General features: G+C 37.1%; 2 protein-coding genes across 2 annotated transcripts in view; one reads left to right on the top strand and one right to left on the bottom strand.

Moving 5' to 3' along the window:
* Nucleotides 1-5372: 5372 nt before the first annotated feature.
* The window catches only part of LOC136240708 (uncharacterized), a 58972-nt gene continuing 49520 nt past the window's right edge, over nt 5373-14824 (bottom strand). Inside the window, exons 30-35 of the mRNA XM_066031741.1 lie at nt 13686-14728; nt 9207-10301; nt 8184-9113; nt 7894-8085; nt 7115-7284; nt 5373-5856 (exon numbers count right to left, since the gene is read on the bottom strand). Coding sequence (XP_065887813.1) covers nt 5577-5856; nt 7115-7284; nt 7894-8085; nt 8184-9113; nt 9207-10301; nt 13686-14728 — 3710 coding nt within the window. The 3' untranslated portion in view covers nt 5373-5576. The remainder of the gene's footprint in view (nt 5857-7114; nt 7285-7893; nt 8086-8183; nt 9114-9206; nt 10302-13685; nt 14729-14824) is intronic.
* LOC136240725 (uncharacterized) lies at nt 10559-12127 on the top strand. Its single transcript, XM_066031765.1, has 2 exons — nt 10559-10657; nt 10767-12127. Exons 1-2 carry the CDS (start codon nt 10584-10586, stop codon nt 11944-11946), a joined length of 1254 nt encoding a protein of 417 aa, XP_065887837.1. The 5' UTR covers nt 10559-10583; the 3' UTR covers nt 11947-12127.

Raw genomic sequence — 14824 nt, forward strand, 5'->3', positions numbered from 1 at the left:
TAATAGTGAGGTTTAAATTTTAGTATCAGCCTTATTAACTAAATTTTGTGTTGCTGTTCTTGAGATCTCAGACACTTAATGTTATAACACACTCTATATGGTATCTGTTATCAAATGCTAGTTTGTATATAGCTGTAATTACCATGCTTCAGATCACCCCAAGCCACTGAACTCTAGCTATACATACATCAGGTTTCTTCTTGAATGACATATATAAGGTAGAAACTAAAAGAGGTTGGTAGCTGGGAGCCACGTAGCACAGCGGTTATGACCCTGGACTCACACACTGGAGGTCCTAAGTTTAATTCCCGGTCAGGGATGTTGGTGTTGTTTTTTTTTTTTTTTTTTTGTTTGAGGACCCTTCTTGTCTAAGTTTTTAAATTTTATTCACATGACTGCCAGACAGACACTGCATTTTTTTTAAAATTCTATATCCGACTATAGTGATCTGCAAAAAGGGGTCTGATAGCCTTTCCAAACTTCGGAGTTTTGTAACTCCTCTTGTTTTATCCTACCACCTTCTTCTATTACATCACATAATAGTGGTATCAAGTGTTAATAATAGTTATGGGAATAACATGACTAAAATTCAAGCTCATACTATATACATAAATCAAGTTATAGGTTGCCAGGTGCATCAGTGCAGGTAACTCTATAGGCAGCTTTCTTGTTTCATTATACTTTTAGCTATTCCCTTGTTTAATTTACTTGTTTCTTTACATGGTCCCTAATTGAATTTAATACTCTTAAGTTTTCTTTATAATAATTATATAATTATGATGACTGCTAGTTTTTCACGTTGTATATTTCCTTTCATATTATTTTTATGTTGTATATGTATCAGCATGATTGCATGCTACTGGTGGTTTCTAAATTAATAATTCCTTTAAATAGCAAGGATTTTTCTGAAGGGTTCTGTAGTTTCCTTTCCCACATAAAAAAAAAGAATTACATCATAAAATTACTTGAATTCCAAACTGTTGGAACAGGCCAGGTCAATAGCTGGATCTTGTAAGTTACACCAGTGATGGTTTGATCTGGATCCTCTTATACACATCACTGTAGAACGTAATAAATAAGAAAGTTTATACCTGATCCAAAACAGTGTCTGACTATAAGGATGACCACGTTTCTCAGAGAATGCCCAGACAAGTGCAGATTTCTTTAGATGACTCTTTTAAGACAGATATCACTGCTTGAAGTATCTTAGTTTACTACAGTGGTATATCCCCAGTATATGGAACAATTAATTGTTTGTTATTTTAGTAGTTTTTCAGTAAACCCGCATTCACTGATGTTTTACTGAGAGTTTAAAACTTAGTAAAATAATTATGTTCCATATACTTAAGTTTACTGACACTTTACTACCGGTATAACTACAGTAAGGCATCTTAACAAATTAGTAAACTAAGAACCTTCAAGCAGTGTATGTAACTACATAATTATGTGGCACTTTCTGAACAAGATTCAAAACTTTGTGCATATAGCAACACTTATCATCCTTTTGACCTCAGCAATCCAGTGATTCCCCTAAATTCTATCTGTGTCCATTGCTGAATCATTACAATAACTGCTTTGCTTTCAAAATTATTATCAAAATTAAATACATATTTGGATGTGGCTTCATCCACATCCTTTGCTAACAATAGCTATAAACCACAGTGACACTGCTATATAGCCTGAGTATAGAGTTCATTCAGCAGATTAGCAGAAGCAGAGTACTGTTTTTGTTGAGGGTGCAATGAGTTCTGCTGAGCTAACAACAACAGTAAGTGGTGAAAAAGTTCAACATAAGTTTACATTGTATAACTATGTGAGGCATTCAAAAAATTTTATTCTTACAAAGTTGGTTTATTTGTTTATTATTTAGTCCATTTCCTATATCCAGTGATCAAGTTTGTAATAGAAGGACAACACCCTGCTTACAATATAGTGTGAAAAATGAAATTGATTTTGCTGTTTACGTAAAGAAAATATGTAAGGAGTTTGTGGTTGACTCACTTGGAAAATTTTTAATTTATCCATCCATAATTATGGATTTGTTAATGAGAAGCGTTGGCAGTTTTGACAGTGTAATTGTTGTGTTAGATTTCCTCCCACTGTTTTACAGCCTTGTAATGGATGCCATTTACACTAAAATTAATTACATTTGGCTTCAGCAGAAATTAATCAGAATTTCTTGTAAAGCTTATGATGAACTTGAGTCCACACAAACTAGCATTTGGGTTAAATTTTTTCTCCTTAACAATACCATATGGAATCATGCTAGTACTGACACACTGGTTTATGTTGGCCATCATCGGAGTTCGGATATACGCTGATAACTTCTCTAGGGAAATAGATATAGTAATGGAAACTCTACCAGTGAGCCTGAAACAGGAGATTACAAATCTGCACCTTACACACGTTTCATGATATTCTGTGGTGTTTATCTTCCATTAGCTTCAGTTGTTGTGTATATTTTACTCAACAAGTACTGGTTCCTTGAGATATTTTGGACAATAAAAGATGCATCGGCAGAAAGTAAAATTAAGGAAATACCAACTAAAGTGAAACTACTAGCCTGTCTTGTAGATCCACTACATACATTGCTGTGATATTTCTGATGATGCCTTTTATATTTTTAGCGGTTGGAACATTCTTATCTGACTATCAAACTTCAGATTTTGTGTTAGTGTCAAGTGCAAAGAGTGCTGCTGATGCTTGTGGGAAAGGTTTTATTATACTGTTTGTCTTATCAAATATACAAGCTGTCACCTCTTTTTCTATTTTCATAATAATCTTATTGTGGTTAGGGTCAAACTGTCAGATTGTGATAAGGAAAGCACAAGAAAGCAAAATAAACAGAATACTTCCAACAGCTAATAACACTAACCATCAAGATTTATTTTACATAGAACTGTCAAGAATGGAATGAACTACTCCCCCCAGACTTTGCAATTAATGTGGTATACATTTTAACTAGCGTACATGCAATTACCTCCCTAATTCTTTTTATCATTACATCAGTGTTGTGCTGTATTTTTTAACCATCATAATAATAATTATGATTATACAAGATAAACCACTGCAGCAAGTACAATATGGAAAGTATAGCATGAGGGTGTGGTCAAGAGAATAGCTATAATATTTTGCAAAATTATAATTACTTGGTGTTTTTAGTAAAGCACTATATAGCTTAAAATGCATCACATCGTGCCTCCAAACATTATATCACAAATATACAGGCATTGAAATGAACACAATTAATGCATAGAGAGAAACCATCATTACTGGAATGCTGAAAATGTTGTACAAATGTAAATTAACAAAATTGTGGGTGAGTCCTCGGACACATTCAACCACAAGCATGACTTTTTAAAAGACCTGTGTGGGTATGGCAAAGGTGTGGTTAGCTATACAAAAAATAAGTAGTATAAGCAACTAGATCCGGCCACTCTTTACTGTTCTTGGTAGAAATATACTCACTATAGGATATTCTGTGGGCAGCATCTAAGCACTTTCTGACAGATAAGTTGTTGAGTGTAATAGCAGGGTTAGAAAATGTAATAAAATTTCCAGTTGACTGCTGAAATTATGTATTTCAATGGTCTCATAGCAACTTGAGAAGTTTAATCAATCAAATTCTGCCAATAATTGCATATACTCAACTGGGATTGTTCCCTATTGTGCTCTGATTGTAATAGAGTCTACTATAAAGGACATGTCAATTCCAACATAGCAATAGAAGCACAAGAAGTTGGTAGGAATTGTAGCTTGAGGTTAGGGATGCGGCGATTATGCCGGCATAATTTCGGGAATAATAGGTATGTGTGGAAATCAGGAATTATGCTAGCATTTTGAGGTGATTATGAAGCTTTAACAGTAGGAAAATCTGCAGATTGCATAGTTCCGTTAAAAAAGATCGAGATACTCTAATAGAGCAGTCAGAAACTCTAATAGAACAGTCACTGAATATTATTTACTTTAATAAAGCAGTCACATTGAAATTAAATACTCTAATACAGCAACCAGTTAAAGAATTCAAGACTATTGAAGCTTAAACATCAATGAAAATAGCCTGATACAGCAATGAACTGGCATTATTAGCCAATTATGGTGGCATAATTTTGGGAATAATGGGCAATTCTCAAAAGCATAATAGGTGATTTTTTGAGCACTGCTCAAAAGCATAATGCTCAATTTTTGGAGCATAATAGCCTCATGCCTACTTGAGGTGCTTCACAGGCCTGGTGGTTATCCAAGTCAGCAAACACACATGAACATATGGGCAATCATTGGAAACTTTGATGAGCATATAGTTGCCAGAATATAAAGAAAACTGGTTATGGTGATAAGTGTAATGCTGCTGAGTTAATGTAACATGCCTAGGGTAGCCATTTAAATTGCAGGTCAAGTGCAGAATCACATAATAAACATTATTTTCACATCACACTGAATGGACCACCTCCACAAATTGACAGCAGTGGATAGAGTATCAGAATTGAAGCAGCTTTAAGAGAAATGATAGATGACCAGAATGAAAACCTACCAGAAGTCTATTCCAAGTCATGCAGGAGCTTTCCAGTTCAGCAGAGTCACCGAACTTGGATTGGACAGACAGTGTCTACAAAATTAATGGTCTTCACATTGAGACTTAAGAGCTATATTATCAAGAACTCTGAAATATTCAAAATATATAATGCCAAAATTGCAAATTATTATTATGCATATTATGAGTCCAGTCTTGTCAATTTCTCTTTCACTAATTCCTCTATCATTTACAACAATTTAAGGAGTATGTATCACCAAAATTAAATTTGTTCCATCAACAATCACTCTCAATGAATCAACAGTCACTCTCAATGAATCAACAGTCACTCTCAATGAATCAACAATGATACTCTACTAACTCAAGCATATACATATTTTGTAGGTTACTAACAAAATTATAGTCACAGCCAGGGGCCATTGTCTAGGAAAACAGGAATGGAAAACGTAACGGGAGCGACCAACTAAAAATGTCTGATAAAGGTCACCACATCAAGTTAGATTTTGCAGCACAATGGCTTTGTTGGATCCTTCCACTAAAACATGTTTGAAGTACTCTAATAGAGCAATCACCTGCTTTAAAAACACTATAAAAGATCTGTCAAGAATGTTGCATTAGTTATTTCAACAGGAACCTGATAGGCTGTGAATTGATGGACTATAGCTAGCAGCTGGGTATATAGACCAGCTAGCAGCTGGGTATATAGACCAGCTAATTATAAGTACGTATACATAGCTAACTCATCAACACTGAAAGTTAGTTAGCTACTCCTTGAGCCAAAACATTTTATTTAACTACTAACTTTGAACCCCACTAGGACCTGTGAGAAGGCTTTTAAAGCTTGTATAGTACATAATTTATTTTATTAAAAAATTACAGTAAACAAATCTATTATACATGCAAAAATAGCAGCATGTTACAATAATAACCAAGTCACATAACACTATATGTACACCTGTACAGCTGTATAATGATAATAGTACTTAGAATAATATACTTTATAGGAATAATTTACACTTTATAGGAATAATTTACACTTTACTGTTTAATATGTTGACTGTGAATGTCTCTTCTTCTCCAGTTCACTCGTTAGTGTTTCAATGTCTTTCAACAAGTTACGTCTCTTCAGTTCTAATGTTGCAGTCTGTATTAGGGGCGTGGCTGACTGCTCTTCCCCTTCATCTTGCTGGAGTCCCTCCTTAATTGTGTCCTTCAAGCGACTGTGTAGCTGATCAATACGTTCTTGTAGTTCTGAGATCTGGTGATCCACCAGTTCCTTAGGGGACCTGAATAATGATCGAGAAATTTTTCTTGTCTTTGTGGGCCTGTAGTAAAAGTAGGAAATAGTTTTACAACAGCAACAAGTGACTAGAACATGTGAATATATTATACAACTAATGTTATTCTCTACAGCAAACCATAACACACATCCTACATAGCAAAACCGTAGTCGGGTTAAGAGCATGCGCTTATAAATTTCGGAGAAAACTTTTCTAAAAATAGTACTATCACACATATGTGCAATAAATAACTTAACACGGAATCACTACATAAAAGTTAGACACCAAGACCAAGGGAACTAAGCGATTTAGTAGCCCCGATGGCCTGAGGCTGTAGCGTCCGAGCACAGCGAGGGTGCTACTAAGGGCCTGAGGGGTTACTTAATCACTTAGTTCCTGTTGGTTGCGGTGTCTAACTTATTTAGACTATGGTTTAAAGTACGTACCTTATAGCCAGAGCATGAGTGTGGGGTGAAAGAGCAATGCAGAACAGTGAACGGTTTCTTCCTGAAGTCCTTATAGCGCCCACAAAAAAATATTATCCGACCGGTAACCAGAGTAACAGCTAGAGCTACAGACCGACTATGCTATATGATGTTCACCAGACCCTTTTCTTTCCCGCCCCCACAAAAAAGAAAGAAAAGGGTCTGGCTACGCGAGACTAATGCCACTTAGTTTACTATTTGTCCAGAATTATTTGCAGAACACGGAGAAGAAGAGTATTACAGTATTATCAAGTACTGTAGTGTGCCTTTCGTGTAATAATTATTTATCATGTACAAAATTGCTTGAGGGCGGGTGACTAAGTGAACATGTGTAGGTGACTAAGTGAACATGTCAGGTGACTAATAAGTGATTTAGTAAACCTGTAAATGAGCCATATCATAGTCTAAGTTGTAATAGAGCAGTTAGTAGTTTGGCAGTTTGTGCCAGATATTTCTGGGTGAAATCCTTCGTGATGAAGAAGAATATTGCAATCCAGAAGGTTGATTTGCTGTATACATAGTAAAGGGAGACCTCAAGGGAGACGTAAGTGCTCAAGGAGACATTAATTTTCCAGTACTTCAAGATTTTCTTCCCATGGGTAGCTGTCATGTGTTGAGCCTCGCAATTGGCCATGTGCGCTTATCAGCCATGGTTAATCATAAGAAATGAGTGATTAACAAATTAACAAATAATGCGTGCTTAATAGACACATGCGCTTAACAACCCAACTCTACAGTACAGAAACAGTACATAGAGTTACCCTAGTGATATCTTGTAAATACAACCCTACTGATGTATGTACATTATGATTACTCACAGCACTTCTGGTGTGGGTGGAGAATCAACTCTGAGTTGTCTTAATCTTTGATTGCTGACATCATCATTGAGATCATGTGATCCAGTAACATGGTGATCAATGCTGATCAACTGGTGTAGTTTACCTTCATCAAGTAGTGACTGATAAGTGGCCAGTCTCTCCTGTATGTGCTGCAAGGAGATTATATACTCTGATAACCGCAGTTAATTAACACTTTAGTTGATGACAATTCCTTTATATCATTCACACAAAATTTTAGCCTTTCAGCTCTATGAACACTAGGTGGTCCTGGGCTCAATCGTTTACTGCACAATAGGTCCAAGACTAAAGTAAGGCGTAAATTCTTGCAGTATAATACAGAATTCAAACAAACTGTACTTGTACTTTAGAAATTGAAAACAAAAAACACCAAATTATCATATTGACCAAGACGTGCATATTTCTGTGCCTCTTTCAGAATTATACAATGAAACATCAGATATCAATATACTCTAATAGAGCAGTCACTATTAGTCCCACAAAGCCATAATGACACAGGTAAACTTGTGCTATGTTATTACATTCTAAGTAAAATATACAATACTGCTGGCAAAATAGTGAACATAACAGGCTAAATAAAAAGAATCACTTAAAAAGCAAAAATATCACTGATCTCAGGAAAACTTCAAGTACTTCTATTTTATATACCAAAATGTATGAAAGTTAGCTGTGACAGATAAAATCCAAACAATTTGACCATCAAATGATTCTAAATAAGAGCAGGCCTAAGGTTTACTCACCTCAGGGGAGAAATCAAGGTTGGATGGTGCATGGACCTTGACATTGATCAAGTCACTGACAACGTTGATTTTGCCAGTCAGTGTTGATGATGCTTGAATAGCTGACTCCATTGTTTGTGCCCCACCAGACAGTTGCGATAAGTTGAGGTGTGAACGAGCAAAGAACAAATCTTGACAACAAGTTCTGATGGCCTATAGCAAACAAGTCACATGATATAAAGCAGTACATGTACAGAATGGAGAAAATGCTATTCTAGGCAAATACAAGGGCTAGCATGTAATGTTCTCACCTTATAGAACTCCCTCAAGAAGTGAGGGTTGTAATCATCAGTTAGCTCATCCACTTTAATATGTGCCATACAATGCATCACTACCAACACAAACTCTCCCACTGTTTCCATACGTTCCTCACGGATGAACAATATCTTTGTCGTGTGTTGATAATGGAATGAGTTTCTGAAGCAGTTTCTTGTGTAGTTGTTAGGAGGAAGATTGGATGCTACAAGGATGGTCACCTCTGGCATTCCATTACGAGTTTGTAGTAGATTACTAACAAACACACCAAACCGATATACTACAAAATTAGTTGGTCGTAGTTTCTCAATGTCTACAGCAACCAGGCCACCAGTACACACCCACTGAGCATCTTTCAAGTCAATGTATGGACCGACTTGTATGCCATCACCAGCTGCTGCTCCTTGTAGTTTAACTATCGCCTCAATCTCTGATAACTGATTGAACAGTGGAGTAGACATCAGTAGGTTAGACAAGTCTTGTTCTCCCATCTCAACATTGTATGCAGCTGGTTTGGGTTGTGGTTTGGCTATCTTGGGTGGTATAACCTCACTCAGATCATCTGGTATATCTGGTGGAGGAGGATGGAGAATGGTAGTGGGTTGTTTACTCTCTGGAACATTTTCTGACATGCGTAGAGGAAATCCTGGTGTGGTAGGACGAGCAGCATCCTCAACATGTTGACGTAACTCATTTGCTTGTTGTTCATTCATCTTTATCAGTTCTTGTTGTTCTTGCTCATCAGCTTGTTGACGTTCAGTCTCTTCTTTGGCAGCAGATGCTTCCAATTCTTTATGTTTCTTTTCTTGTTTCCTCTTACGACGTTTAGCAATCTCATCTTTCAGTTTGGTTAGCTGACTACCTTTCTCATTCTCTAATTTGTCTTGTAAATGTTCCATATCTTTCTTATGGTCCTCTATCAGTTGCTATAGAAAACAGAAACATTACATAAATACACATTTAATGATACATACACACATTATGTATATACCACCATCTCATACAATAGCAGTGCTTACTTGTCTTTCTTGTTCAGTTAGGTTTCCCATTTTCGCCAACCTTTGCTCATGCTCCTGCTGTCTAGCAGCTAACTGGTTTTGCTGGATCTTGTCATAACGTTCTTTTAGTTCTTTCTGACGTAAAGTGTCTTTATTCTTTTCTCGTTGAATTTCAGCCTCTAATTCTTTAATCTGTTGTTCTCTTGCTCGTTTCCTTTCTTCTTCTTTTTGTCTTCTTGCTGCCTTAATGTCTTCTAGTTTCTTTTTACGAGCCTCCATCACTTCAGTACGGAACCTCTCTGCCTCGGTAGCTGCTCTCTCGGCCTCTTCTTTGTAAGATTGTATGAGAGCTTTCTCTGGTGTCAACTCTTCCATAACATTCACCAAATCTCTTATCTGTTGTTCCCTTAACTCTAATACTTTGTGATTATAGGCCACCTCTAGTTCAGGGACCACCTCTTTGTGAATGTTGTCCAACTTTTCTTCAGTTTTCTGATCAAATTCTGCTAACTGTTGTTGTAGCTCTTCATCAAGCTCTTGTTTCTTCTGTTCTAACTCTGCTTGTTTGAGGGATGCTGATTTTGAGATGAGTTCAACCATCGCTGCATCTTTCTTTGCTATTAGTTCTTCTCTTTCTTTCATTCTAGCTTCTCTTACAGCTGTTTTACGTTCTTCTATCACTACTGCTTTCTGTCTCTCATGTTGTTCAGCTAACTGGACACCTTCTCTCAAGTGACGCTGCTGTAGGACACGATATATCAACTTCTCTTCTTGTCCATCTTTTTTCTCTGCCAGTGCTTTGTTGAGGGCTTCCATTTCTGCATCCTTCAACAACTTTGTTTCCAGCTCATCACGTTCCTTCTTCTGTTCAGCTAGTAATCGTTCTCTTTCAAGTTTCTTCTTTTGTGCTAGTTTTTCAGCAGCTTGTTGTTTTCTCTCAGCAATCTTCTTAGACAATGCTGTCTTCTGTTGCTGTTGTTCTTGTAGTAGATTATCTTCAAGTGATTTCATATCTTCATGATGTTGTTGTAACATTTTCTCTGATTGTTCCGTGGTCATGCTGCGTTGCTTCTCAGCAAACTCTCTCTTAAAAGACAACTCCTTCTTTTGTAGCATCTATGAAAGCAAATCAATCAGCATAGGTTTATGTACATTTTGTAACATTGTATAATTCATGTAAGTATAATGTAGTATAATTAGTCAAACAAGATAGTTAAACTAACAAGGGTACTTCCCTGGGATTTCCCCATTACTAAAGCATCAATAACTATTTTGGATGCAGTGTGGTTTGGTTGCTAGGATACACAATATATCAGGTGACTAGCAGACTATATATATACATGAACAGCACATGACCACATAGTTTATTAGAGCTATAGTAGGAGTGTGTGTGCGTATATGGCTTGTGGAAACCCTAGTCCTGAAATTGATATAGAAGTAGATGACCCAATGAAATTCTTTAAAGAAAAAGAGTAAGTTGACAAGCTCTTATATGTTTGTAACACCAATATATAGTTATTATACACTCATCAAACTGTGATGTGGTACATCCTTAAACTGCCTTTTTTTATAAATCAACAGTAGGCCAGAGTTCTTCTATCCTGGTGTGTTTGTTAAGATCAAAGAAGACTGGCCTACCTTACGATCCATTACTAGTACTGTACATTCTGTGTTCCATGGGACACACTTTGATAAAATGACAAGCATATGTACAGAAGATTATGCTTTTTTAAAACCACATAAAAAGAAATGGCGAGTATTAGATCGCAAAGATTACAATAAAGAATATTGCAGTTACACTATTTCTCCAGGTCAGTCACCTGAGCCATTCACTTCTAAAGGGGATCATGTATTTGGACCAGTTGTATGGTTTAGTACAAGACAACATGAGACCGATAACTATGGTCCTTGTCAGTTTGAGTTTAACTTCAATAGTGTCTTAGAGGCATACCAAAGAAACAGAGGAAGAACACATAAGATATGTTACAGGACAGCAGGAACACTAGTATATGATAAAGAAGTTAGTCACGTAGTTCTGATATGTTGTATGGAAGATAAGGAACATGAGGAATTACCACTGATAACAGGGGGGAACACAACTTATTTCACACCACCTGTTGAATTGGATAGAGTAAACGGCAGTCCAAAGTTAAATAGAGCAGATTTTCAAGTGACGACAAACGAGTATTGCATCAGACATGAACATGTTGCTTTTGCAATATACCAGCCTAGATATCAGAAACTTTGTATTAGCATAAATGATGGTTTGTTGAGGCTCACACCTCATCAATATTGCATACCGAGTAAGAAGATAAAATGTAAATTTGCATGCAAACAAACACTTACTGTTGACAAACTTTACACATATGCGGCATGGCTAACATCAGAAGCTAAATCAGTGACACTAAACATCAACTGCTATAAAGTTAACAAAAGTCATAGTAGCGTTGAGCAGCCAATAGTTAAGAGTTTTGCAGATGAAACAAACAAACAGGAAGCATCATTGACAGCAAAACTTGAAAAGCTTGACAAAAGTCTTGAAGAAAGTTTCTATTGGCTAGGTGACATGGACGCTACAGAATGTTGTGATCAACTACAAACACTTAGTGAAGACTATCACCAACATAACAATAGTTCTGAGCATCCTAACTTATCAGATGATGATGAGGGAGATAAAGTGATCAGCCAACTAGATAAAAGAACTGAAAACGGTTTTGATTGGCTGAGTGATGTGAGTGATACAGAGTGCGATATGACCTGATAATTTACATACTGTTTTCATACAGTATAGTTTGCTAACGGTGTTTGTTGATTTTCAAATATAACAATTAGATTTTATACAATTTATTTTGCAAACATCATAATTAGCCATGTACAAGAAACCCAAGAAATGTGTTTATACATTACTTCATTATTAATAATGCTACACATGTAAACTACAATGTAGTATTACATAATGCACACACATTGATGGGTTTTGCCAAGTTATTAAGGAAATGTAGATACGTAACTATCAGCCTTGGTCCAAACACAATTGTCTAGTTCTGTACACCTTTACATACACAAGTGACACTACGTGAAACCCTATGGTGCCAATAGTACAGTATATTCGTGGCTATGACCAAAAAGAGAAAAGTTTTCTTGGACTGCTGGGCTACCACATTAACATTCACACAGTTTCACATTGGTTTACTACCATCACATTTATATACACCATGGACTGTCATGTGTTAGTAGTGCAATCGCATACATAACAGTGTCCTTACAATTGATTTCAAGATTTGTAATAATAGAGGTACAAATTGGTTTAGTTTTTAAAAATAATAACTTCTAACTATATATGTGCACATATTAGTATGTCTATTGTGGCTTTTTAAACATACAGATCAGCCACTTAGTACATAAGCCGTTTTAATTGTCTTAACAACCCTTTCCAGTGCACAGGATGTGACTGGGTCTCATCGCCCATGACAGCAGATTTGATCTTTTTTCCCCAATAACATAAAGCTACATGAACAAACTATCAAATTTCACAATCAAAATCAGCTAGACTTAAATGGTCTGCTTTTGCTGGCTGCTTTTCCCAAGCCCAGTGGTGAGTAGTCTGGGGCTCTGGCCAGCCTGTGGATGTCTACGTATATGTGGTAGGGTTGAGACAAATAGTTCAAAGTTTCATTTGGTTTCATAACTTTTGGATACTGCTTTACCCCCTTCGGAGGATGTATTTGTACATTCGTTCCAACCCTAGTATGTGGTTGTACACCTCCGTGGTGTTGAATAAAGACCTGTGCTGTAAATGTCCTTTAATTTTAGCTAGTTTTGATACCTGAATGGTCCATATCTTGGCCTAATTCATCCCTACGCCTTCCTCTTTAATTTTGTAAACAACCTCTTGCCCTCCTCCCACCCTTTTGGAGCTCACCTGGTACAGTCAACAACTATCTACAATGGCGCAAACTTAAGTAGACATTGGGTGGCCTGCAGTTCAAATCCTGGGGTAGGAGGGATTTTTTTTCCTTTCTCTGGCCTATAATAATAAATAATTAGATTTAAAGGAAGAAAATCCATCCCCCCTGGAGGAAACCGAGTGTGGCGCTCGACTAGACATTGGGTGGCCTGTGGTTCAAATCCTGGAGCAGGAGGGATTTTTTTCCTTTCTCTGGTCCATTTCTGTTTTACCTTATTGTTAAATCTCGAGCAAAATTGTGTGTGCGAGCGAATGTGACGTCACGCCTGGGCAGTAAGCACCATGAGCAATTGGTTAAAACATGTGAAATTTGGTACACATAGCTTCAACCATTGGTGAACTGGAATACACTAAATACTAAAATCTGGAATTTCTCAATACATTTAAATAGGTGATAAGACCAGTTTTCCCAGACTAGGTTACAAATGGGCATCGTATGGCTTATAAATACTTCAATGTCACCTTATTTAAACTTTAAGGTGTATATCAATGCAACTGTCATTCATGTTTGTTAACAATATTTATGCACACACCTTTTTCCTCTGTTGTTCAGCTTGTTTCTCTACCAATTTCTGATGTGCAGAGTTCTCATTTTCCAATTCTTGTTCCACCTTCAGTCTCTCCTGCTCAATCTCCACCTCCAGGCTGGTCTGTTGTTGGACTTGTTGCTCTACTAGTGACTCTCTGGCCTGTTGAGCCTCAACTGACTGTGCCTCAACTTGTGGTAGTTGTCTTGTTGGGTCACCAAGTTGAGCTTGTGTAGCCGACGACACCTTCAACTGCTCGTTGACTACCAACTCCTTGTTGATCTCTTCTTGGACAATGTTTTGAGCTGTCATTAGAGCTACCGCCTGCACCTTCCTCCATTTGTTCTCCATATCAACTTGTTTGTCTACCTCTTCAGCATCTTCCTTGTACTGGTTGATCAAAGCATCTTTTGACTGTTCATCAATGTCTAACTTAGCTATGGCCTCCTGTTGTTTCTTGCGTTCTTCTTCCAGCAGGTTAGCAGCTACTGCCTGCATCACGATATCCTCCACCTTCTTAGCATTAATCAGATCTGTATCATCTTCTGAGGTACTGTCAGTAGGGGACCTGGGCTGTCGGCGGCGTCCCTTGATGCGTGATGCTAGTCGTGATTTTACTGAAGAATGGCGGCTAGTCATTGAAGTAGAAGTGTCATCATCATCTGATATGATTTGTTGTACTGATTGTCTCAGTGTGTCATTGAGCTCCCTCATTCTTGCCTCCATCTTCTGGTTCATTGCATTTCTCTTCCTTGTCGTCTCATCTTCATCATCGTCATTCTCTGCTGATAGTAAATCATTCAGTAATTTCTGTTGGTGTTTTGCCAACAGCTCAAGATCTTTCTGTAGCTTGTCTCGTGACATTATAGCACTGTCGACCAAAGTTGAGTCCTCTAGTCCTTTAGATCGAGCCTCCTGTTTGTGAGCTTCAGCTAGCTCTTGTTGTTTCTGCAGTCTTGTCTCCATTAGTACAACTTGCTGTTCTTTGAGTCTAGCAAACTTCTCTGTTTCCAATTGTTGCATTAACTGCTCTATATTCTCAGTGTGTTCTGTGAAATAACAAGAATACGTGCATCAACTAGTACTCATTACTTTGAAATGCAACATTATAGTAAAACTTTTAATAGTAAAACTCTCACAGGAGT

The sequence above is a fragment of the Dysidea avara genome, chromosome 1 (assembly GCF_963678975.1).
Source record: "Dysidea avara chromosome 1, odDysAvar1.4, whole genome shotgun sequence".
NCBI lineage: Eukaryota > Metazoa > Porifera > Demospongiae > Dictyoceratida > Dysideidae > Dysidea > Dysidea avara.